At 49.1% G+C, this 24347-nt stretch overlaps 9 protein-coding genes across 9 annotated transcripts; 5 read left to right on the top strand and 4 right to left on the bottom strand.

Annotated features, from left to right (window-relative positions):
• Nucleotides 1-1259: 1259 nt before the first annotated feature.
• FMAN_08683 (uncharacterized protein) lies at nt 1260-1962 on the bottom strand (the record flags this gene model as incomplete). Its single annotated transcript, XM_041829440.1, has 2 exons — nt 1260-1897; nt 1950-1962. The coding sequence occupies 2 exons, from the start codon at nt 1960-1962 to the stop codon at nt 1260-1262; spliced, it is 651 nt and encodes a 216-aa protein (XP_041680203.1).
• An 890-nt stretch (nt 1963-2852) lies between these two features.
• On the top strand, nt 2853-3852 carry FMAN_08684 (uncharacterized protein; the record flags this gene model as incomplete). Its single annotated transcript, XM_041829441.1, has 2 exons — nt 2853-2961; nt 3014-3852. The coding sequence occupies 2 exons, from the start codon at nt 2853-2855 to the stop codon at nt 3850-3852; spliced, it is 948 nt and encodes a 315-aa protein (XP_041680204.1).
• A 484-nt stretch (nt 3853-4336) lies between these two features.
• Nucleotides 4337-5329, top strand: FMAN_08685 (uncharacterized protein; the record flags this gene model as incomplete). The annotated part of the gene is made up of 1 exon (XM_041829443.1): nt 4337-5329. The coding sequence occupies one exon, from the start codon at nt 4337-4339 to the stop codon at nt 5327-5329; it is 993 nt and encodes a 330-aa protein (XP_041680205.1).
• Nucleotides 5330-5995: 666 nt separating this feature from the next.
• Nucleotides 5996-7143, top strand: FMAN_08686 (uncharacterized protein; the record flags this gene model as incomplete). The annotated part of the gene is made up of 3 exons (XM_041829444.1): nt 5996-6519; nt 6568-7021; nt 7090-7143. The coding sequence occupies 3 exons, from the start codon at nt 5996-5998 to the stop codon at nt 7141-7143; spliced, it is 1032 nt and encodes a 343-aa protein (XP_041680206.1).
• Nucleotides 7144-8771: 1628 nt separating this feature from the next.
• On the bottom strand, nt 8772-10778 carry FMAN_08687 (uncharacterized protein; the record flags this gene model as incomplete). Its single annotated transcript, XM_041829445.1, has 1 exon — nt 8772-10778. The coding sequence occupies one exon, from the start codon at nt 10776-10778 to the stop codon at nt 8772-8774; it is 2007 nt and encodes a 668-aa protein (XP_041680207.1).
• A 3981-nt stretch (nt 10779-14759) lies between these two features.
• On the bottom strand, nt 14760-19890 carry FMAN_08688 (putative catalytic subunit of DNA polymerase zeta UPR-1; the record flags this gene model as incomplete). Its single annotated transcript, XM_041829446.1, has 2 exons — nt 14760-19606; nt 19656-19890. 2 exons carry the CDS (start codon nt 19888-19890, stop codon nt 14760-14762), a joined length of 5082 nt encoding a protein of 1693 aa, XP_041680208.1.
• A 345-nt stretch (nt 19891-20235) lies between these two features.
• Nucleotides 20236-21639, top strand: FMAN_08689 (uncharacterized protein; the record flags this gene model as incomplete). The annotated part of the gene is made up of 1 exon (XM_041829447.1): nt 20236-21639. One exon carries the CDS (start codon nt 20236-20238, stop codon nt 21637-21639), a length of 1404 nt encoding a protein of 467 aa, XP_041680209.1.
• A 329-nt stretch (nt 21640-21968) lies between these two features.
• On the bottom strand, nt 21969-22687 carry FMAN_08690 (putative 40S ribosomal protein S9 (S7); the record flags this gene model as incomplete). Its single annotated transcript, XM_041829448.1, has 3 exons — nt 21969-22380; nt 22445-22543; nt 22623-22687. The coding sequence occupies 3 exons, from the start codon at nt 22685-22687 to the stop codon at nt 21969-21971; spliced, it is 576 nt and encodes a 191-aa protein (XP_041680210.1).
• A 389-nt stretch (nt 22688-23076) lies between these two features.
• Nucleotides 23077-23751, top strand: FMAN_08691 (putative ribosomal protein L21.e.A, cytosolic; the record flags this gene model as incomplete). The annotated part of the gene is made up of 3 exons (XM_041829449.1): nt 23077-23112; nt 23190-23305; nt 23421-23751. The coding sequence occupies 3 exons, from the start codon at nt 23077-23079 to the stop codon at nt 23749-23751; spliced, it is 483 nt and encodes a 160-aa protein (XP_041680211.1).
• Between the last annotated feature and the right edge of the window lie 596 nt (nt 23752-24347).

Consider the following 24347-nt stretch of genomic DNA (forward strand, 5'->3'; position numbering starts at 1 on the left):
CAAACCTTGTTAGTTAGCGGAGACGATTGACTAACTTATTGGCCTTGCAGGCTTTCGCCTTTGCCCTCTGTCGGTTGCTTTTCCCCAACAGATGAGATGTGATGTGATGTGATATGATGGTTGATCAGATCTGTATTTGGAGCTGCCCGCGATCGATCCAGACCGTGTCCAAAAATAAAATAGCAAAAACTAAAAGAAGGTTTTCTTTTGCTTTGCCTGCATTGGATTATTCTGTCTATGTAAGCAATTCTCAGCTCCGTTTGGCCAATACGAGTCTCCGACATGCATTGGTCTCGAGCTATCGTTTGGCGTCTTGGCCAATTGCAGTTCTGTGGGCAACTCCTCTCCAGACACGTCAGAACTAAGCCTCACATCTCAATATCGCTTCCATGCACTGCTTTGACGATGGCTTCTACTGGTGAATCATAGTTCATGTATCCTGCGGGAGAAAGGGGTTTCTGATTAGGAGAGGGCATCGTTGGACAATGCTTCTGTCAGTGGAGCGAACGAGTACCTCTCTACGTGTTATCTATGTTTCTGTGACAATGTGTTAAGGTAGCATCTATTGCATCAAATGAAGACATCAACAAACACTGTAGTAGTTATCATCGCATAAGCAACTACGTAGTAGCCAAACAGCAATAGGTCACAGTACTTAGAAAAAACACAATTCGTCTGCCTCGGTCGGTTTAATCCTTAGTTCAAGGAGTGACGTTAGATTCTCCGAGCTTCAAACACGTGGGTACAGGGTAGCATCTTCGACATGCCGCGAATATATCAGTACCTAAGGTACATAGGATCGCACAATCCATTCGGGCTCACAGAGGGACTATAAGCCGTACGATAACTTTGGGTAAAAACGTGTCTCTTGATCGCAGGGTCTTCCCTGCCTGGTTAGGTATATGCTTTTCTCAGTGAGGCTGTCTATGACTTCGTCTGAAGATCAGGGTCTAAGTGCCATAAACTCCCCGGTCGTGCAAAAACCCTACTCACAGAATGTAAATTTTTGTCGAGGATGATCATGCGATATTCTTTAGGCTCGAAGTTAAGATAGCCCCAAATTCACTTGCTCTTCGCACATCTTGCAAGGCAATAGGTGAATTACCAATCTCAACAAGCTCTGCCAGGAACATCATCAGTGTCAACTCTAATGATATTATGCTATATATTTAATGCTTCAAGCGTAATCTAAGGTTATATACATGGCACCAGCCGGAACTCCCATCAACCTGGAGGCGAGACAAAAAAGTACATAGGCGTCAATTGTGTGCTGGCAACTCAGCAGGCCCATTAAAGCCCTGTAACGGAGTCCCAGATAGCTCTTGCGGATGTGGAGGTTGATACTGATAGCCTTTCGAAGCATACACGTACTGAGATTGTTGCCAAGCATCCGTCATCGGGTTGTTATTCGAAATTTGTTGTTGCTCGCCCTGCTTAGCAGCCTTTTCGTTCCTTCGCATCTTCCAAAAGAGATATATAACAGCCACAGCCATGATCGCTCCGACACCAACACCAGCTCCAATTCCTGCTTTTACACCGGTGGAAAGCCCTGCGGGTGCTTCGGATGGCTCTGGTGTATCCGGCACAGAACTGGACGGTATGGATGCATCGCTTGTCGTGGTGGAAGAAGAAGAAGAAGCAGATGCCGTAGAAGACGTGACGTCCGTTGTTGCCGATGCGGTTTCGGTCGTAGACTGGCCACTAAACATTGTACCAACAACGTCATATCGAGTCGCCTTTCGGTTCCACGTCGCCCAAACTTCGGGGTCAGATGGGAGTACATTGAATCTGCCGACGCCACTGTTGCAACAGTTGGTGTTGTGGTCACAGCAATATGATGTGTCGCTGTTTGTAACGTTGGAGCATGAGATCAGGTCAGTCCCTCCTGTATCAGCGCCTGGGAAGAGTAAGTATGACTGTGCGATATCTTTTGTATGATCGTCACCAACCCAGGCAGAACATTGCACACTCGGGCGAATTCCAATTCTTATCCGTACATGAACCTCGCACCGTATTTCCATTACCCCCTATGCATAATTTGTTCGACAGGCATACTGTTCCTAGGCCCCCAGAACAACAGACGCTCTGCTTTGCATTGGGATCACAAGGATGGTCTTCGGCTTCGAGGCCGTTGGGATAGTAACACTTGTTGGCGGCGAAGCATAACTGTGAGAAGGAAAGAAATAGGAAAGAAAGGATGAACCTTTTCATCTTGATAGTTGACCTGCACAACAGCACAGAGAAGTGTGTGTACCATGAAGGAAAAAGAAGCACAGAGTTTTGAGGGAAAGCTGAGTAGAAAGGACGGGGAGGAAGCTGAAGAGCGACCCAACAGACCAGAGATTAGACTCATGCAGCAATTCGTCTTTGGAACTGTTGGTTGCACCAAACTTGGCAGTTCCAGGGAGTGTATCAGAAGCTGCACGAAGCCGTTGGTCTAAGAACCATGGCCGTACAGAAATAGACGCTCGCTGGCTGAGCCAGCAGTTATCGTCCCAAGGAATTGTCCCGATCATCGCTTGATTCTGGGGACATCTCTAACGAGGGCTGAAGCTATGTTGGTTGTAGATTCCACATGAGACCATATCGTGAACTTTTACTGGTGTGTTGGTTGAAGACAGTTGTGGTTAAATGGTTTCTTATACCGGGCGGCAACAGAGGATCGATAATTGGCTGCAAGAAGTTGTATCCCGACACGGCCGGAGACTCGGCCCCACACCGATTCAGGGGTCCATTAGTCGCTGTGGTTAATCGCGACAGGGCTGAAATTGTCTTATTGTAATTCTGCCCGAAGCTGATCGCATTCTTGTCACTTCAATTCCCTTCAACTCATTGTAGTCGGTCTGGCCACGATGTTGCCACCGGCTTTTGCGCACCGGAAGTATGTCTACACTGCCTCAATAGCCATCGTGATCGTCATCTTCTTGACCGTCAACTACGCATATAGTGGCAGGATAAGGCGTTAGTTGTTCGCAAACCCTCAGCTTGGATTGCTTGCTAATACACACGATAGCAAGTAGCTTATCTGAAGAGGAACCACTGCCTACGGCTCCTGTCACTCTGCAACATGAACCTTTTCCACATAAGATATGGCAAAGTTGGAAAGACGATTCAGAAAACCCGACTGATAGAACTGTTGGCTTTCCACACCAATGGCGTGTAGTCAATCCTGACTGGCGGTATGAGCGCATTACTGATGCCAATAATGACGCTTATGTTCGCGATCGGTTTGATGCCAACATATCACACGTGTTTACAAGCCTGCAGGACCCAATTCTCAAAGCAGATTTCTTGAGGTACCTGATACTGCTGCGCGAGGGTGGTGTCTGGGCTGATATCGACGTATACCCCCATCAGCCAGTATCGAAATGGATTCCGAAACAGTTTCAAGGCTCAGTGAATCTGGTCGTTGGGATAGAGAATGACCATCACAAACAGCCCATCTGGCCTGGCTCTCCATACTCTGTGCAGTTATGCCAATATTCGGTGTTGGCCAAACCAAACCATCCTGCCATCAAGACGCTTGTGAACCAAGTGGCAGGGGATCTCAAGAAACTCCTGGAGTCCAAGCAGCCTGGACAGGCAGTTTCTTTCGAAGATGTTATGTCCACTACTGGACCTTTTGCTTTCACAAAAGTTCTCATGGACTATTTCAAGGAGTCTACGGGTGCGGAACATACTGGGAATGAACTAGATAGACTCGAAGAACCTCGATTGATTGGTGACGTGCTTGTCATGCCAAAAGATAGCTTTGGATGGTTGCCTCAAGAGCACACTCATGATAAAGGAGATCCGATTATTCTTGTTGAACATTTGTTTATCGGATCATGGCGAGATGGTCATCCTGGATGATGGCCAGAGACGGTATATATGGCGTTTGTGATATTATAGGAAGCTTTCCTGAAGTTATGGTCATTCAAAGATGTCCAGGGAAGCCGCAAGGGGGACTTATAAATACAAAAGAAGCGCACCAGTTTAAGGTGCCACTGTCGATTGATAGATCATATCTGCGTGCTGAAGGTGGCCCAAAGATGGATTTGGTCTCAGTGCGGATGGATTCCTTTCCGGCCAAAATAGCGTCGTTAAAGTAAAATTAGATAATAGAGATCTGATCAAGACATCATATCGAACTCAAGAAGAAAGACTTGACAATTGCCAAATGCCGTCATTCAAATTTGACTGGCTCACAACTCCTGGCACCAACGCTACGCGCAGTCACATGATCATTTCTAGATCCATCCATCCTAGAATCAAGAAACTTTGATTTCCAATCTGTAACGGTCGCATTCAAAATCCACCACCGTCACTTCTAAATTGACCACCGAGAACCACAAAGATGGCTGATTCAACAACAGAACCACAAGTGTCTGCCCCAGTATTCAAGAAACGAGGCGCAAAGGGCAAAGCAAACCTACGCAAACGACCAGCGGCGCCACTTCCCGCTGACAGCGACGATAGCGACTACTCATCGTCAGAAGACGAGTCGGGACAGCGCGTTAAGCGGCGCAAGAAGACTGCCACCGTCACAGCATCCTCAAAAGATTTGACAACAGGGAAGACGGATCTTCAGGCGACAGTTTATACAGCAGACCGCAATGTACCTATCACAAGTACCAATGACGCGACAAAACATAGCAACTGGTACGATGAAGACTCTCAGGATGCGCTATCAGCAAAGAACCTCCTAGGCTCAACAAGAATTGCCACAAAGGATCCGCAGCCCGATGGAACATACAAAGGACTCGCAAACCAGACTACTTTCATCCAGAAGAACCCCGATGCGCCCCACAGAGCGAAGGGTCCTGTCAAGGCCTCCTCAAATGTCCGTACCATCACAGTTATGGACTTCAAGCCAGACGTTTGCAAGGATTACAAGAAGACCGGGTGGTGTGGTTTTGGGGATTCTTGTGTCTTCGCCCACATACGTGACGATGTGAAGCAAGGCTGGCAACTTGATAAGGAGTGGGAAGAAGTTACCAAGGGGAAGAAGAACCTAGGCGGTACCGTTGTTGCGAGCGCCAACCGCGACAAGAAGGTGGAGAATGCAGACGACGCAGACGAGATTGCTATGCTTGAAAAGATCCCTTTTGCATGTATTATTTGCGAGGGACCATATAGGGAACCGATTCAGACGAGGTGCGGACACTACTTTTGCGAGCCATGTGCCCTTAAGAGATACAGAAAAGACCCGACATGCGCTGCATGCGGAGCCGGCACGAATGGCGTGTTCAACTCAGCAAAGAAGCTGAAGAAGCTACTAGAGAAAAAGAAAGAGCGTGAAGAGCAGAAGAAGAAGAAGGAAGAGGAAGAGGCTCAGGAAGAGCAATGAGTATCTTACCTCCTATTGGACTTGGGCTTGTAGACATGTATTTCTAACAAAATATTCTGAAGAAGAAAAGATACCACGATATCCCGAATAGAGCACTTGATCACTTTATGCAAATTCACTGACCATGGCTAACTCTGCGTCTCTTGTCCTGGTGATCCAAGCACCAGACGGACTCTCATCTGGCCAGGAGAGGCTCATGGTATACACGTGAGCAAAGCTTCTGGAAGATGACGTGCATGTTGATAAGATAAGCCCAGCTCCGTACCCGCTTCAGTCAAGCTCCCCCAACTCTGAGTGGCTGTCCGACGTCACGGCCAATGAGGGGTCCAGGCATATCCGTACACCTCCATGTGATCGCCTCACCAGTGAAGCCTATTACTCAGGCACCATAACATATTTATTTGTCTTTCTTTATCAGTCATCCTCCCTCTTTTTTCAGGCAGACGTGACGGAGATACGACAAAGTTTTCTAAAGCCTTTCTTATTATTTGGAACTTTGGCTCCTTTGTATCCCTTCACCACCAGGCCTATACAGAATCTCAACCCCGCATTATTTCAGATACAGCGTCCGAGTCCACACTACGACAAGCTTATCTTTCCGACTCCTTGAACCTCAACAGACATCATATCTATCGAACGAGCGAATCGAGACGAAACGAAGTCATCATGAATTACATATATTCCACCGTCAACACCCTACGGGATCGTTATACTCCTGTCTCTCACAAATCAACCTTCCGCCAGACTGGCCAAATCACACCCGAAGAGTTCCTCGCTGCGGGCGACTACCTCGTGTACAAGTTCCCGACCTGGTCTTGGGGTGATGCCGACTCTCCCGAGCAGCGAGTAAGCCATCTACCTCCAGGAAAGCAGTTCCTCGTCACACGCAACGTTCCCTGCCATCGACGCCTAAACGATGACTTTGCAGGCGACGCAGGCCATGAGGAAGCTCTCGTCAACGATGGCGAAGACTTCAAGGGAGCTACTGGCGACGATGAGGATGGTTGGTTGAGGACCGGTGGTCTGGCTAGTTCCCAGCCGTTGAAGGTCAAGGAGGTGAGGACGGTGGATGACTCCGGAAATGTCGGTGATCGAGAGGTTGTCGAGGATGATGACGAAATCCCTGACATGGAGGATGAAGACGACGATGAGGCTATCATTCGCGACTCTGGCGCTGATTCCAAGAACAGGTTTGCTACAAAGGTCGCATTCTAGGAAGATCTACTAACAACTAGCAGCGCTCACCGTACATACACTCTTTACATCATGTACTCGCCCTACTACCGAACACCCCGTCTGTATCTCTCAGGCTATCTTGCCAGCGGTCAGCCGCTGCCCCCTAACGACATGACAGAGGACATCGTCGGCGACTACAAGGACAAGACAGTGACACTTGAGGACTTCCCCTTCTTCGCCAACAACATCAAGATGGCCTCTGTGCATCCTTGCAAGCACGCCTCGGTCATGAAGACTCTACTCGACCGTGCCGATGCAGCTCTTCGTCTGCGTCGCGAGAAGCTCCGTGCTGGCAACAGCCAGACACCGTCTGGTATGGAAGGCCTGGTAGACGAGATTGGAAAGTTGGATGTCAAGGGCGCTCAAGAGGCAGCGGACAAGGATGAATGGGAGGAGGTCCAGGAGACCGAGATCGATGATCAAGAGGTTGCTATCCGAGTGGATCAGTACCTAGTTGTATTCCTCAAGGCAAGTCTCTCCATGTTGCGTATAGTTATTCTCCGTTTCCTAACATTTCCCCCTAGTTCATGGCCAGTGTGACACCTGGTATCGAGCACGATTTCACCATGGGTGTCTAATGGGGAGAATCTGAAACTAGACTTGTGGGCAAGAGATGCAGATGGTCATGGAAGTTTGGACTGGGAATCACTATATCAGGAGAATAGGCGTTGACGGTGTTCGATTGTTAAGATCTTCTATGGTAGCGATTGTATTCAGACAGTGTGGATTCTTTCACTTCCAGCATGAATATACGGAAGCTGCGGGTTTATATCTGCATACCTCAGAGGCTCAGGATTTTCACACAAGGCAAGTCGGATAGCGATGATGTACCTTAGGTAAGGATGCTATAGTCGATTGATGTTATATGATATAAGGCAGCTGCTCTTGCATTGATGCCTTGTGTCAGTGGTGACTACAAAACCCCCTCGCCCGGCTAGGTTGACATCCATGCCGCAAAGGGCTGAAGGAGAAACTTGATGCAACGGAAAAGCTCAGGACCTTCACTCTAGATAACAAAAAGACATGAGTTTGATTTAGTAGAAATTAGTATAGTTAAGTACAAATTCAGGGGAGCTTGGATTAGGTATTTTGACCTCAATTCGACGTCACAGGTTTTCTCCTGGACCGCTGCATCAGTATAAATATTGTGTGCAAACAACAACACGCCAGGTAGTAAGTTATATTGAGCTATTTCATTCTGTAGTCGATTCCTATACGCTTTTGTCCTCCATTTTGTGTCTGTGTTTCACCCGAAGAGAGATTGCCAGAAGTTCGTGAGCGTTGTCATGACGGGGTCTTGAACGAGAGTGCCTATCAGCCCAGCACTTACTTGAACTTGTCAGTCTGATCACTGTCACATTATCAATGTATTATTGATGTCCAACTTATCGCCCGGTACCGTGTATGTCTTGACTCAGAAGATAGGAACATTGGACAAGGCTTTGAATAACAGAGTCTGTCAAAGATTGCGAAAAACCGGTCACAGCAGACAGAGATACTGAATCGATGGAAAAAAACAGTTCCTTATTGCCCACAGGCAATTTCCTTGATATCTACTGATGAATGTATCCTCGACTCCCTTTGCTACGACCCAAACCTTCACGTTGTTCCGTGAAACCCGAAAGATGAAGCCTTGCTCCAGACTACTCCCATTTCCCCATTTTCGCCCTAGTCCTTCATCCGATTCCGATACCAACCTCCTATCATTCAGGGTATTCAAACGCAGACCTCCACCAATGTTCCAACTTCCACAAAATAATTCCAAGTGAGCCTGCCCTCCTGTCATAAGCTCATGATCGCGTCACTGTTTACCGCCATTGCGACAATAATGTTGTAGAATCTGCGATTCCCAATAAAACAAAACGCAAAAGGTATAATGACCAGTCCCCCTATACTCCTGTTCTATAAGTGTGCATCCTTTTTTATCCCTTGTCCCATAAAACCGCATGTGCGCTCGCTTCCCGTTGACCCTGATTGAAAACTCAGCCCGAGGTGAAAGACAGTTCGCAAATTCGACAGACGTATAAATCGTGACCTGCGTTCAAGACCGCTCAGTAGGCATTTAACGCTAAAACATTTCATCATCGTGAGTAAGACGTCAAGTGGATGCTTGAGAACGCTCCAGATCCTCCGGCGAAGACGGTGGAACCTGGTTGCACAAACTCGAGCTGCGGGCTCGATAACCTGTGGCTCCTTGGATGCCGTCCTACATGGCACCAAAAGGGGCACCAAAGTTGGACGTGCTCTTCAACTTTAAAGGAACGTCAATTTCAATAGCCTTGCCACTGCCTTCGCCGTCACTATCATCGGCATCTCGCTGGGCGTCAGCAGGTCCATCCCCGCCGACTGGACCGGCCTGCTTGGACATATGCGTAGGAGCGTTGGAGCCAGATGGTCCAGCAATAGATCCCAGCCCGTGGCCTTGCATCACAGCCGGAAGAGCATTTTGCCCCTGGCTTATAGGCTCCAGTGCTTCGTGCAATTTTTCAAAAAAGAGCTCATCTTTGGCCGGCATGTTTCTTAACATCAAAGGTCCCTTGAGAGCTTTGTCGCCGCCACTAGGTTCCATCATGACATCTGGTGCGTTTGGGTCAAGCTCTTCTGTAACAGATATAAAAGACACCTTGGAATCGCGCCTATCAGATTGCACAGGTACCGATAGGCTGTCATTCTTCTCCTCTTCCGCGATCACAGCTGCATCCAGATTGATGACAGTCTCGACAGTAGGTGTGGCGCCCTCGCCAACGATGGAACCTGGGTCAGTCGGATTGACTTTAGGGAATAAGGACAGGGAATGATTGGGTGTATGGCCGGCATGCATTGTTAGGCGTCGAGACTCTACAGCAGAGAGAGCTTGCAATGTGTATTCCTTGGAAGAGGCCCGGGGATTCGTGGGGCGTCGAGACTGCTCTGGGCTTCGAGCAGCGGGACCAGGAGGGGATGCTATGGGAGATGCTGGGTTTTCGGGAGGAGATGCACCGGCGGCGAATGTGGGCTTCTGGACCGCAGTGGCCTTGAGTGGGATACCTTCCAACTTAGGGTCGATTTCTTGAACATCAATGACTGGAACAGGAGTGGCCACGTCCTCTGTAGGGGACGACAAGAAGTCCTTAGCCACTGGGTTCTGGGTCTGCATCCTGGGGTCAAGGGGGACAAAAGGTGATGATTCGGGTTGTGTTGTGGGAGATACTCGAGCGCTGCTTGACTGGAAATAATGAGGTCGACGAGATGCTCCATCAAGACCAAGTGGAAGAGATGACGCATCAGACATGGACAGACCAGTTGGAATGGTGGGATTTTGTCCCCTTGACGCGAGTCGTCCTGGTGGAGCTTGGAAGTAGGAACTGTCCATGGAGCCCTCACCGCTTCCGCCACGCTGACTCGCGAGAGGCGATACCACGCCCGTAACCTGGATACTCTGCGCTGTGACAGCCTTGAGCGCACTGTTCTCTCCTTCAAGTCGATGGACGCGTTCTTTGAGTTCTTCGATTTCTCGAGCCATGCCCTCCTTCTCGGCCTCCCAGCTATCCCGGACCTCATCCATGATGATCCGTTCTTCTTGATAGACCTCTTCAGCTCGTCGCCGATTAGCTTCGAGATGGTTCCGCTCAGCTTCCCAGGCTTCACGGATCAATTGGTTCTGCTGCACGAGGCGTTGAACCACGTGCACTGATGATTGAGAGGCAGCCACTGCGTCTGCCGAAACGGATCTTGAGAGGGATGCACCAACGAGTCCGGAAGACGAAGAAACGTTTGGCAGAGGAGCTGTAGATGATACCGGAAAGCGGAATTCTGGAACGGGAGGCGGACCTCCGTGAGTGGGAGATACAGTCGCGGGACGAGCGTCGAAAGTGTCGAAAGATTCGGTCTGCTGAGGAAATGGTCGATAACTAGGCGGAACAGATTGAGCAGCCCTTAAAGACTCTAGTGACAGAGGAGATGAATCTTTGTGCTGAAGTGGCAGGGTGCTCGCGGGGGGTATTCGGCCGCGCTGAAATTGACTCTGGCTATAATCTTGGTTTTGCGTTTGACATGGGTTTAGATAGTGTTGTGGATATTGATGACGAAGGGTTCCAGCTCGAGGATACGAGTTGGGCGGTGACGGAATACTGGACGTGTTGCGATAAGGGAGATGGTTATTCAGGGAAAGAACAACATCAGAGTCGTAGGCGCCCGATGGCAGAAAAGCCTCGGGCGTGAACCTCGCAGCCATGATCATGGAAGGCGTGCAGAAGGTCTGTCACTGTGGAGCGTGGAATAAATCGGAGGAAGTGTGTGTGGGATCGCTTTTTCGTTAGGAAGGCATAGGGCGTTTGAAGTTGTTCTAGTCGATTTCCTAAAACTTGGTGCTGATGCAAGTCGTTCCCGGTCGTTAAAAGTCGTCGGGATGAAATGAAATTCGAGGAAGGCGAAGTGAGAGGAATTGGTTTATGTTGTGATTGTCTCTTTCCTTTTTACTGACTCGAGAGGGAAGGTGAGACCAAATCCGAGACCTAATTCAAGGGATGTTGGGCGAGTTCGAGATCTAGGTATGACGCAAATGGGACCCGCCAAGCGCAAGGCACAGGACCCTTTATCTTGAAGGTTGTAGCGGGAGTGGGAGGGCTACGTATTGTTTGCGCTGTGCGATGAAAAGCTGAGGTAGCGCAAACAAAGGGTGTTGTTAGATAATACCGAGATTGACATAAGGTAGAATTTGGAGAGGAGCAATAAATTGGGAGGTGGAGAGATGGCACGTTCATATGGGATATGAAAATGAGTCAAAACGAGGTAAGAGCAAATTAGAGAAAAGACGGTGACATTGATGATTCGTTCCTGCGCCAAAGCCAAGTTCGGGTCGGTACCTGCCACCCCCCCAAGTATCCGTTCTTGCTGCCCGGGGAGGGGGGAAGGAGGTGCGCGTGCCGTGAAAAGACCAGGGAAGGTGTGGGGAGGGTCGCCTTGCCGGTAATAAGTTGCTCTCTAGTGGATGTGCTAGATGTGGTAGCAGGCCACCATTGGGCCCAATGGCCGGGCTGGGAGCAAAAAAGCTTAGGACCTCTACACTAAGGAATAAAAATTTAAGTGAGCTCAGTATAAGCTTAGCAGAGTGTTTGCTACTTATTTTTGTCACTCAGGATAAAGGGCTCAAATTTTCTTGTCTCCCGTACGGATGGGTCGTGGCGGCGCCTGGCAGCTCGCCTTACAGCGTCGGGCCCCTGTAGTGCAGCGCATTGAACTTCTAAAGCACCTGGTGTGACCCCCTGTAATGGATATCCAATTTGGCTGAATTGGATCGGATGCTGAATGCTGTGCTTCCCACCTCCGTGAGCTGGAATGGCTAGAAATGGAATCGGTGACCTACCGAGACGGGAGTGTATTTCCCCAAATGGACCGTGTCTTGCAGTCATATTTCAGTCTTACACAGAACAAGCAAGCCATGATTCGGCGGTAGGCGACTTATTAGCTGCGTTCCGTCGATTAGATTGCAGCTCGTGGCGATGTTACGGCTATTGCTAGTGTACTGCTGCTGATATGATTTACAAGCATTCCACTGTCTCAGCCGACGAAAATCGCCTGTTAGTATTTGAATTTGCTTCTGTTGTTTCCAAGGGACGGGGCGTTGCGGCAGAGACCGGACCGGCGGGAAGACCAACAACGGGGACACGGACGGTACGATCAACAAACATTTGTTACCGTTATCAAGGAGTCTACAATAATTTTTTATCCTGTTTGGAATCACTAAGCTATCTCAGTAGTGCAAGACTCTGATACACTCTCTTGTTTCTAGCAGACTTCAGCGGTCTCTCTGCGGCCATCCCTCGGAGGTTCTTGCTCGACGCTTCTCTTGGCTGATGTGCGAGACAGACAGGGGCAGGGGATTTCACAGCATGGGGTTGGCTGATGATTCTATGCAGGCGGACAAAGTTCAGAAGACCCTTTGTACAGGGTTAGTTGGCGGTTGGGTCGATGATTTGATCCTTCGGTAGTGTTACAGCCGAACAGCTGTTTCGTACCTATGGAGAAAGGATGTTTGACATCCATAATATCGATACCGTATGGTTGGAGCCCATAACTAGAATTTCGAAAGATTCCATTTGTGCGCCTTTTGGAGCAAGATGAGGTTGGTCAAACATCGGCGACAATCTTTGTCGCCATCACAATTTGCTTGATACAACCTGGAGCCTTATGGAATTCCTCAGGACATGTTTGACATCCCTCAAAGCTGTGCCTGGCTGTCAGTTGTCGAATTATCAAGCTTGTCAAGGTCGCATCCTGGCCTCAGATCATCATCGATATTGGCCACTTGATCTACATGATTGGCAGTCATCAGACACTGGACCACACGGAACGCATCCAGTCTTCCACTGCAAGGGCAACCTCCACTGCGGTTCGGCCCCTTCAACGTTCTAGCTTGGAGCTGGCTAATATCTAGAAGCTTTTGATTGGGTCTTGGGGTCAATATTTGCCATCTTGCCAGCCCTCACCCAGGTACACTCACGCCTCTGCAACTCAAATCAATAGCTCTCAGCTGCTAAAGTCTAGACGCTATACCTTGTGGCAAATCGATGTTTCCTTTTGCTCGCCTTTTGCTCTATCTCAACAGGTACCTAGGTATGTTTGCGTTTGATTAGGCACTGACAGCTAACTCATGTCTGGGTCAATGCTAACCAAAAACACCGTACGCGACCCCAAAAATGACTTGTTCCTTTCTCCACATTGGAGCCGAGCTTACGGATACTGTACATTGTACAACGCATCATACAGTACAGGCACACCTCACACCGCGCAATCTATCTCAAGGAGTCATACAAAGGACATAGGTGAGAGGTGAGAGGGCAGGTTTGCTGGCAACGCATTGCAGCCCAGCCCAGCCAAGCCCTAGTCTCGTCTCATCCAGGTCAGCCCCTCCCCGTCTCCTTTTTTCACATTTTGCTCCGGTCGTTTTATGTATCAGAGTCAGCGATGCCATGTGGCTGGCTGTCTTTGGGCTCCGGGAATGTGGAGGCGCCGCGCAAACCAACGTATCCAAGCAAGGTTGAGCTGGCCAAGTTGGTCCCTGATCTAGATCGTTAGGCTTTGCTCTCGATCTTGGTCTGCTTCACATGTCAGTGATTGTCTGACCTGTACCTGTACCTGAGATCTATTTGTGGATTAGTGCACAGATTAATGTTGGGGAGCTCTATCCGTAGCTGTTCTAGACATGTGATTCCTTCACCTTGGCTGGAGAGGCTAGAGGCCAGAGGCTAGAGGCCAGAGGCTAGAGGCCAGAGGCTAGAGGCTAGAGGCTAGAGGCTAGAGAGGGAGAGGCTCTGATGCATGCCATTCACGCTAGACGCTACAGATAACAGCAAGATGATCAGCGGCCGCTGTCGTGAACTATTCGGTCCCTTACTGTTGACAGGGGTCGCTCTCGAAGCCCTTCGAACTTGGCTTCCTAACCAGCAACAGCTACTGTCATATTCCGGAGGGCCCGGGTTAGATCCCAACAAGGGGTTATGACGATATAGGCACATGTTATTATCGTATCTGCATGATTCACTTCCATCGAGTCAGTTTTGGCATCTTCGTATCTATGAATAAACTGTTTGAGACAAGAAGCGCCCGTTGTTTTTGTCTAGGTATGAATGGGACTGACCAAAATTCTTCAATCGGCCCCTACAGGTTCGGACGAATCACAAGTGGGGCCGCGATGCGGTAAAACGCTCCGCCGGAATCACGGCTCCAGGACCGCGATATCCAATAAGTAACATGTTGAATTGATTCCAACATCCACGGTCGAAATGCTCCGGTATTTAAACAACAAGAGATGACAGCCAATCTATATAGAATGTAAATTGAACCACAAACAACTCTGTAAGTCTAAATATTGAGCTGTAATTATTCATTAAATGGGACTTGAAATAGACTTACGTGGGCTTTCTACAATCCGCAACATTTGATAAGCCTCTCCGATCATTGCACCAACCACTGTACTGTACCAAGGAGCATTTTAGTCACAATTTGACCCAAGGGAACCGAGTTCACGATGAATTGTTGTCAATATCGTGTATATGAGTAAAAACTAATTGAACCTGCAGGGTAGTTACCAGTATATCCATGATCTTCATGCATCATCCAACTCAACCCTATCATCCAAACGCCTCGCAATGCATGTACAAAACCACAATACCACCTCGTCATTAACACATAATCACTTACAAATCCTCCATCCTCACCACTCCAATGACAGTTTCTCCACACTGTCCACCAACGACTGTATCACAGGTTGACTTGCAGTACGCTGTCCCTTCATCTTGCTTGCCTGCCTCATGCGTGTCCAAAACACAGGACAATCCTTGCTATCACACTGAACGTCCTCAATAGGTCCGAGGCCAGAACAACTGCGGCATAGCGAGAGTACTTCTTGAAGACGACGTTCCTCATTTATGAGCCGTGTCTGGAGTGTAAGAAGAGATGAGGGAACGTTCTTGCGGCAGGATGGACAAAGAGCATTGTCTTCCTGAGAGAACTTGAGACCACACACGAGACAATTCGTGGATTTCATGTAGGATTCGAGAGTCGTCTTCTTCTTACCCAGTGTAGTTGCGTGGTAAATACGCTGCACCTTGGGCATCTCGTCGTACCACTGGCGTACGTTTGCACCCACAAGGTTGAAGATACGCTCCAGAGGAGGAATCAAATTCTTCGAGATATAGTATTCGGCATCGAGCTGCCAGTGAGGGTTACTCAAAAGTTCCTCGGGCGCAACGCATCGGTCAATGAGTCGCGCTCCTGGAGCACCAGTAATAACAACGTATGGAATTCTCTCACCATATTGCGGTTCTGCGCGAGCATCCTGAAGCATACGCTTGGTGCTGATGAGAGCTCCTGCAGGTGGTGCACCTTTGTCCGAGTATGTACCCAGGCGCACTTCTTTGGCAAAACAAAAGTCTTGCACCGAAACATTGTTGCGCATGATCTTCTGACATTGCTTTTGGAAGTAATCCTTGACTTGAGTGAGATCTGCAGTCTCAAACAGTAGGCGAAGGGCCTTTTCCTCAATCTTCTGCTCCGCGGGTGTACCGTCACGACGGACAGTCTCGATTCCTTTGGCATCGAACTCGGGCTTCACCTGATCTTTGCTCTCGTATTTGTAACCGACATAACGTTTCTTGGCGAGGAGAACGCAGGGATGGTATACTTTCTCAAATTTGAGTTTGATGGGTCGAGGGTTCATTTCGGTAATTGCCTTGGAAATCTCATTACCAATATCGAAAGCCTCATCTTTTGTTCGGCCCTTCAGGTAGATGAAAAGACTGTCAGTATCGCCATAGACGACCTCGGCGCCCCATTTCTCAACAGAGTGGATATAAGCAATCGCTCGCTCAAGAGTTTCTCTGCCGGTTTGCACAATGCTGTCAGCAATCTCGGAGCATGGCATACGGCCCGAGAATGACGCTGAAGTGTAACCATAAGTGACGTTGGCGAGCAGTTTGAGAGCAAGCTGTCTGTTGTTTAGAAGCTGTTGTAGGGTTTTATCATCCTTGTCTTGCTTCATGCCACTCTTGACCATGACTCGAGTTTCCAGGATCTCAGTCAGCATCTTGGCTAGAAGTGACTTGCGGATTTCCGTCTTTGCGTACATCATACCATTCGGGGCGATATTGATGTAGTCCTCCAGAAGGGCAAGAAGACCCTTCTGGCGCTTATACTCAGTAAAACCCATCTTGTTCATACCCCTCCAGTCGGTGACTCGTCCTAAGAAGGTTGAATAGCAGTAGTTGTAAGCGATCATGACACTCGGGTATAAACTCTGGAAGTCAAGAACCAGAAGAGGACTATTATAGAAAGCGCTTTGTGGCTCCATGACAAGTGGTAGACACTCTAGAGCATTCTGACCACCGACTTGCTTGCGATTCGGTGAAACGAGCAGGAAGTTCTCTGGCTTGGCAATCCTGAACATGATCGACTCTACCTTGAACTGTGAACCTCGTGAGAAGACCGAGAAAAAGTCCACGCCCAGAAGTCGCGCCTGCTCGCTGGTTCTGGAAATCAGTTCGTTGGCGTCCAGAATCTCAAGATCGATCTTTGCGCGATTCTGGTAGTATCTTAACATCCTGTTGAGCTCTCTATGCTTGCCGCCCTTATACCAATTTGTCAAAGACTGCCACGAGTAATGGGGAATTCTTCGGTGGAGTAGGTGCCAGACGACGTTCTCCATGGTGTATTGGAGAAGATTGAGTTCTCCTCGCATTGCCCTCCAGACATTCACCATATGCCGACCGGTAACCCGAATAGTGGATGTAGTATTGAAACCCCAACGATCGTTCTCTTTGCCGAACCTGCCGTGTGATTCTGTCTTCATGCGAGAAAACTCATCACAAAGGTTGTAATCATACTTCAGTCGTGCTCTCTCAATCAAGTAACCCCAGGAACTACCATGTACTTCGTAACCGGTAAGGATGTCGGGATCATGGTTTCTTACGATTTCGACCATTCGAACCATAAGATCCAGTTCCGAATTTTCTTCAATAACCTCGGCATTTGTCTGTCGCTGGATACGCTTGGTAAACTCGGCGTCATTTGACAACAGCAGCATACCGGTTTGGACACCAGCCGAATCTTGACTGCCGGAAGCAATTCCATCAGACTTGATCGCCCAGAACACGCACTGAACTTCATCTTCTTCAGGATTCGGTACGAACTTCCCTCTGGTATTTACGTGAACCTCCAAACTCATGGTGCTCATATATTGAACCTCATGCTGGACACTAGTTGATTGCTTGCCTGGGGTGTACTTGAATCCGTGCTTGTTCTTTGGCGTGGGTCCATCGATCTGAGATTGATATTGCCTGGGAGTACATGGTATAATGGAGCCTTCCTTTGAATTTGCTCTGCGTTGCTTTTCTGCCCACCACTCCTCGACTTCTTGATATGTGGGCGGGGGGTTTGCAAGCTCCCAGCTTCTCAACGAGCACTTCTTCCTCTGTCGCTCATACCGAAGTTCTGCAGTAGTCTTGTCAAAGGTCTCAAATTTGAGTCCGTAGTTGGCTGGAGCTGTCCCTGTTGGGTCAAATTCAGGTAGAAAAGGCAGTGTGTTGCTCTCCAGTCGAAACTCCTTCCCAGCATATTCTCGCATCCGCCCAGGGACATCTTTTTCCCTGCTGTAATAAGCATCTTGGTAGATCACATCAGGAAGCCCGTATTCTTTCAAAGAGGAAGCCACAGCAGCTGCAGAAGGGGGCAGAGAAGAAACCAAGTGTACTTCAGGGCTGGCGAATCGACTCATGGCTCTCTGGATTTTTGACTCATGGCTTTCATCATCTCCTCGTCCTCCAGACGATTTCATGGAAGATGACAGAGTCATTTGAGACAACTCTGCTTCAGCAGGGAGAAAACTGCTGGGATCAAACGAGACATGCTTGTTGTGACGACCATCATCGGTCTGCTGAGAAGCAGACTTCTGGCTCATCTGACTGAGACGAAGCTTGGTGTTCGGATCATTCTGATCTTTGACCGTAGGGAAATTAAGCTTTTGGTTGGAGCCGGGAACACCTTTCAATACAGAGCCGGTATTTTTGTTAAGTGATGAAGGGCCTTTGAGGATGGAAGCCCCTCTGAAGGAGGAAGCGAGAATTTTGTTGGTGCCTGTTGAAGGAACGGGAACTAGGTCCATTTCATCTTCATCTATCATCGACAATTGATTGAGTCTTGTCCTTTTGTTCGACGCCTGAGATGATGGAAGATCATCCAGGGGTCGCTTCAGCTGGGTCAAGCTGGACGAGGTGAGAGTCGGTGCTTTCTCTGTCCGCCCGATAAACCCTTCGTTCTCTGCATAATCAAGGAACTCTTGGCTCACTGGGAGGTTAGGAAGCTCGCCAGTCACCAGGCCACTTTGACAGACCCCAAGGGCCGACCTCCAAAACGTCTTTTTATCGAATTTGTCGGGACTGATGTTGAGAGCCGCCGCTAGCTCAAGATCCTCTTCTGGTAGTTCTGTTGGTCTGCGAGAAACCTTTGCGGCAGCCTTCTCTATTGCGATGAGCGCCGCAATGGCCTCTTCATCGGAATCTTCAGGATAGAAGTCATTGTGTGCGTCCCCGGCCTGGCGAACTTTACCTTCATCGACGACAATACTGCTTCGCAGATCTTGCTCCATCTCCACGCCTAAGGGCAATCCTAATGCTGGTGCAAGTTTCGATGGGAAGAGGTCTTCAACTGACTCCAAAGTAGTGTTAACATGCTTTTCGTATGGATGTGGCTTGGCAAACTTTTCAAAAGTAAGCTCTTCCGAGTCGGCACCGAGCTTCTCTTCAGTGATAAGATTTCGGATCTCCGTTCTGAATTCTTCCTCATGAAGCCAGCCTTGCGGTTGAGAGTCGCGAGCGTTGGCTGACATTGACACAAGGACTTCTGGTGGAAATGGACTGCTGCCCTCAGTCGGATCTTGCATCTTTCGTTTGCGTCTCTTCGTCTCATCTTTCCACAGTCCAGCCATGCTGTAGACAAGCTTCAGGTCTCCGGGGAGGGGATTGGCTCTTTCCGTAAAGTCATGATGAAGAGGCCGCTCCTTGACCTTGTGTCGGTTGATAATATCCTGTACACATATATCCACTTCTATCGAGCAGTGGCTACTTCGAGGGAGCGTGGTTTCGTCGGTAATGTGATTCGCAGAAATTGATCGACTGTGCCATTTGTGCAATGAATTCGATCCCTGTTCGTATTCCGGGACTGGAGATCGAAATCGAGTAACGGATGCATCAAGATAATCGCACCCATATAAGTTGAAGTCTGTCATGAATTGAAGGAGGTACTGAAGGTGTGCTTCGTATGGCTGAAACTTGTTCTTCATAATCACGCCTTGCTGAAGAAGATCCGCCAATCTCGTCATGACAATGGGATTGAACATATAAATCTTCAAGAAGAAGCGATATCCCACGTGAAAGCCATAGAAGGGGACACCCTTGACAAGAGTGATCCTTGCCACGAACCTCGCACTGTCACCTTTCTGATCTCGTCGATAGCTGACGGCTAAGGCATGATCTATGGACAGATGAAATCGATATATATAAGCGCCAACTAGAACTTTTAGTACCGATAGATATTTACGGGAGTATACACAACGAACCTTCATCAGGACTTAAGCCTCCTTCATATTCCACGTACAAGTACGGGAATGCGCCGTGAATATGGGCGCATACTTTTTGTCCCGTTTCAGTAGATCCAAACACGCGAACCACAGGAACTCTGGGTCCCTTGGGTATCTGAGAGGGACGGATGTCGTTGCGAAGCTGGGGGTCATATCGCGAGGGGGTCGCTTGATAGTGATCGATACAGTTTAGTCTGACCCGGAACAAGTCCATATTCTCTGAAGTTTGGATCCATCAGGGGCTTATTACTGTTTATTAAGAACAAATGAGCTAAGCGTTGCTCAAAGAACTGTTCTCAATAAGCTCAATTCATTCTGAAGGTCTTTGTGTAACTTCGACTGCTTATGAGACGCGTTTTGCCTGGACACCAGCCTCTCACAGACGCGCGCGATCACGTGCCGATAAGAATGCTTATCTAAACAACTTTCCACTCTAAGCTCAGTGATGTGCGACGGATGCATCACCCGTTTTGACTTCTGAACATTTGACTCTGATTTTTTATCTCGCCGTGTGAAAGTCGCACGCTTCAATAGACGGCAGAGCTGCACATTAATCGCCATGCCTACTGCACCCGCAAAACCACCGCCCCCAAGTACCGGCCCTGGGGGCGCTGGTGCCGCTTTGAAGGAAGAGAATATCTACATTCCATCCTTCATCAGTAAACGCCCGTTCTATGCCGGCGAAGAGGGCGATGAGAATGACTACCTCCAGCATCAGCGCCGCGAAGAGAAGAACGACAAGTCACAATGGTATGATCGAGGTAGAAAGGCCGGCCCAGCGGCCACCAAGTATCGCAAAGGTGCTTGCGAAAACTGTGGCGCCATGACACACAAGAAGAAAGACTGCCTGAGTCGGCCACGAGCCAAGGGCGCAAAATGGACAGGCAGAGACATTCAAGCCGATGAGGTGATTCAAGATGTCAATATGGGATGGGACGCAAAGCGCGACCGCTGGAATGGGTACGATGCGAAGGAGTATCGCAGTGTGGTCGATGAGTTCAACCAGATGGAGGAGCTACGCAAGCAGGCCACCAAGGACGGAAATGCCGATGAAGAGACAGAAGAAGGCGACAAGTATGCGGAAGAGAACGATATGAGCAAACATCAGAGCACAGCAACCCGACAACTGCGAATACGAGAGGACACAGCCAAATATCTCTTGAACCTCGATCTAGAATCTGCCAAGTACGATCCGAAAACACGATCACTGGTCGATGCAGGTGCAACGGCAGACAAGGCAGCAGATGCATTCGCGGAAGAGGGTTTCATGCGATCCTCAGGCGATGCTGGCGCGTTTGAGAATGCTCAGCGATACGCCTGGGAGGCCCAAGAAAAGTCTGGTAACACGAGCCAGCATCTACAAGCAAACCCCACAGCAGGAGAGTTTTATCGGAAGAAGGAGCTGGAGGAGGCAGAGGCAAAACGTGCGGAACGAGAGAAGCTACTGCTCGAGAAGTACGGCGGAAATCAGACTGCTATGCCGGCTGCTTTGCGCAGCATGGCTATCACCGAATCTGAGACGTTTGTTGAGTACGACGAGGCTGGTTTGATCAAGGGTGCGCCCAAGAAGGCGGCCAAATCCAAGTACGCTGAGGATGTTCTTATCAACAACCATACTTCAGTATGGGGAAGCTGGTGGTCCAACTTCAAATGGGGTTACGCTTGCTGTCACTCGTTCATCAAAAACAGTTACTGTACTGGTGATGATGGAAAATTGGCATGGGAGGCGGCTGAGCGTCAACGAACCGGAGCCAACCTGGTAAATGACGATGAAGAGGAGACAGAAGAGCCTTCAAAGGAGGAGGCGGAGAAGAACAAAGAGGAAGAGCAGCCGCGCAAGCGGACGAGGGAAGAAATGATGAACGGTGTGACGGAAGAGGAAATGGATGAGTATAGGAGGAAACGGACGGTAACGAACGACCCAATGGCAAAGCTGCTGGGCAAGGATGAACTTTTATTATAGCGATGCATTACTAGTTTACTACAGATAATTACAACACTATTACATACCATGGGCATCGTATATATGGAGATAGCTACATTGACATTGAAATATTCACGGCAAATGAAGATTATGGGTGGATGTCGTGATTGGATTCATGTTTCATGAGATTCATGTACACAGGTGGAGAGACACCGGGAAATTTTTGTTTGTCGTTATCCGGTGAAATCATTCCATTTTTATCCTCTGGCCAACGCCGCAAGCTATGAAGAGAATCCCCTTCCCATGAGTGGTATTCCATCACCAAGTGCCCTAGACAGGGGGAATCGTTTTTGCATTTTTGGTTGCATTTACTCCTCGTCTTCCTCGTCCTCACCACCCTCACCGCCGGCAGCGGCAGCGGCCTTCTTTCTGCGGACACGGCCGGGACGGCCACCACCGAAAGGCGAGGTAAGAGCGAAGTCGATGTGCTTCTGGGAGTCGAGACGGACGATGAAAGAGGGAACGTTGACGATCTGCTTTCCGACTCGGATGTGACGCTGGCGGATCAGAACACGGGCGTGGTGGATAGACTTGGCAAGACCGAGCTTCCAGACACAGGTCTGAAGACGGCGCTCAAGGAAATCCTCGATCTTAAGAGCCAGGACGTAATCGAGCTTCATGCGGGACTCGTCAAGGACACCGACACGGACAAGACGTCGAATGAGGGCATTGCCTTCGAAGAGACGCTTGGGGTCCTTCTCGTCGAGGGTAAGAAGCTGACTGTGCAATTGGTTAGAAAACTCTTCCTCATCAGCGCACACAAAAAGTGCAAAGGTTCACATACCGGGCAGCACGACGGATCTTGGACAGAGTCAGACCGACTCGCCAGACCTCACGCTTGTTGCGCAGGCCATACTCGCCAACGAGCTTCAACTCGGAGTCACTATTGTTATTCGGTCAGTCTTCATTCACATACGACTTAAACAGAGACAAGCTCATGTTCAGTGGCCGGTGATACTGACAGTCGGGCAGACTCGAAGGGTCGGCGGGGGACACGAGAGGTCTTGGAGTGGGCGCGGGGAGGCATCCTGAAGACTTTGTTAATTGATATCCTCTGGCGATGCACTCGTGGCGGCGGTGATATACTCACTTGACTTGCTCCTTGGGTGTTCTGCGGGAGTTGAACTTTCTCGCAAGACACGAATCGTAGCAAAATGTGCGGACAGAAATTTGGTGGAGCTCGATCTCGTCACGTGCCTAGTTTCGAACCCTAAGATTTTTTTCCACTTTGGAAGGTGCAACCCACAATCGCCCTTGCCCTACCTGGAAAACTTTCGGAAAATCAGAGGACCCGCTCCCACAAGGCCGCCTTCGAGACGAGAAATCCACAACACCAAAGCGAAGGACTTCACCATCTCTTTCGCCAACCACGACTACTAACCCCAACCCGACCGGTACCGGCATATCACATTCGAGATGGGTCACTCCTACGGAAAGAGAGCGGGCACCCGCGTATGTTCAACCACCGATTCCTGCGAGAATGAAAATTCGACGACGTCGGCATGAGACTGACGATGTGAAATTTTTAGTATGCCTTCAGCCGGGACTTCCGCAAGAAGGGTATGATTGCCCTGAACACCTATCTCCGACAGTACCGCGTTGGTGATATCGTCGACATCAAGGCGAACGGTGCCGTCCAGAAGGGGTAAGCAGAGCTCCCTTTACCATCATGCGACAATACACGCGAAATTGCGAGACTTGGACGCTTTTTGGAGGAATTCCTGTGGGCATTGGAACAGGAGGGCTAACAATGGTCACAGTATGCCCTTCAAGGTGTACCACGGCAAGACTGGTGTCATCTACAACGTCACCAAGTCTGCTGTCGGTGTCATCATCTACAAGCAGGTGAAGCACCGATACATCGAGAAGCGAATCAACGTCCGAATCGAGCACATCCAGCAGTCCCGATCTCGTGAGGACTTCCTCAAGCGAGTCAAGGCCAACGCCGAGGCCAAGAAGGAGGCCAAGGCCAACGGTACCGTCGTCCAGGTCAAGCGTCAGCCCGCTGGACCCCGTGAGGCTCACACACTGTCGCTCGCCGACAACCCTCCTCAGACCGTCACTCCTCTTCCCTACGAGACTACGATCTAAAAGAAAAGATATTGCGGGGTTGGTGGTGCTGGCTTCTATTTACCTGGGGTATTGCGTCCGGATGGGAAACTCTGCATGGCAAGGGCTTGCATTTTGATGTCCATAGGCAATGAGACCGAAAAAAAGACATCGTTTGAAGCATGCCGCTGCCTGTATTTGAAGATACCTTCAGTGAAATGTGCCTGGTCCATATATTGGGCATGGCGTCTGCTTGACGTATGAATGAACTGGCGTTTCTCCCTCATTCATTCCATGTGATTAACCAAAGTCGTTTTTAAACTATTGAGCTGCGCAGTGGACGCCAAGTACAGTTTCACTGGATTGACAGCGGTCATATCATTGTTCATCAGGTTAGGTCACCTTGTAATTCGAGTCCTTGTCACACTGTACTTGTAGTGATTGCAGTTTGTGATATTGGAGACGTTCAATATGATTCAAACCTGCCGTTTTTGAGCATCCATTCAATTTTTGCAATTCGCTTACCCTGTACCTCTACGTGATCTATTGGGAATATCATTGTCATATTTTTCAAATGTCCAGCCTAACTCGTAGGGCAAATAACTTCGCTCGACATTTCTCTTCAAGCTTTGCGTCGA

This window comes from Fusarium mangiferae, assembly GCF_900044065.1.
Source record: "Fusarium mangiferae strain MRC7560 genome assembly, contig: FMAN_scaffold004, whole genome shotgun sequence".
NCBI classification, from domain to species: domain Eukaryota; kingdom Fungi; phylum Ascomycota; class Sordariomycetes; order Hypocreales; family Nectriaceae; genus Fusarium; species Fusarium mangiferae.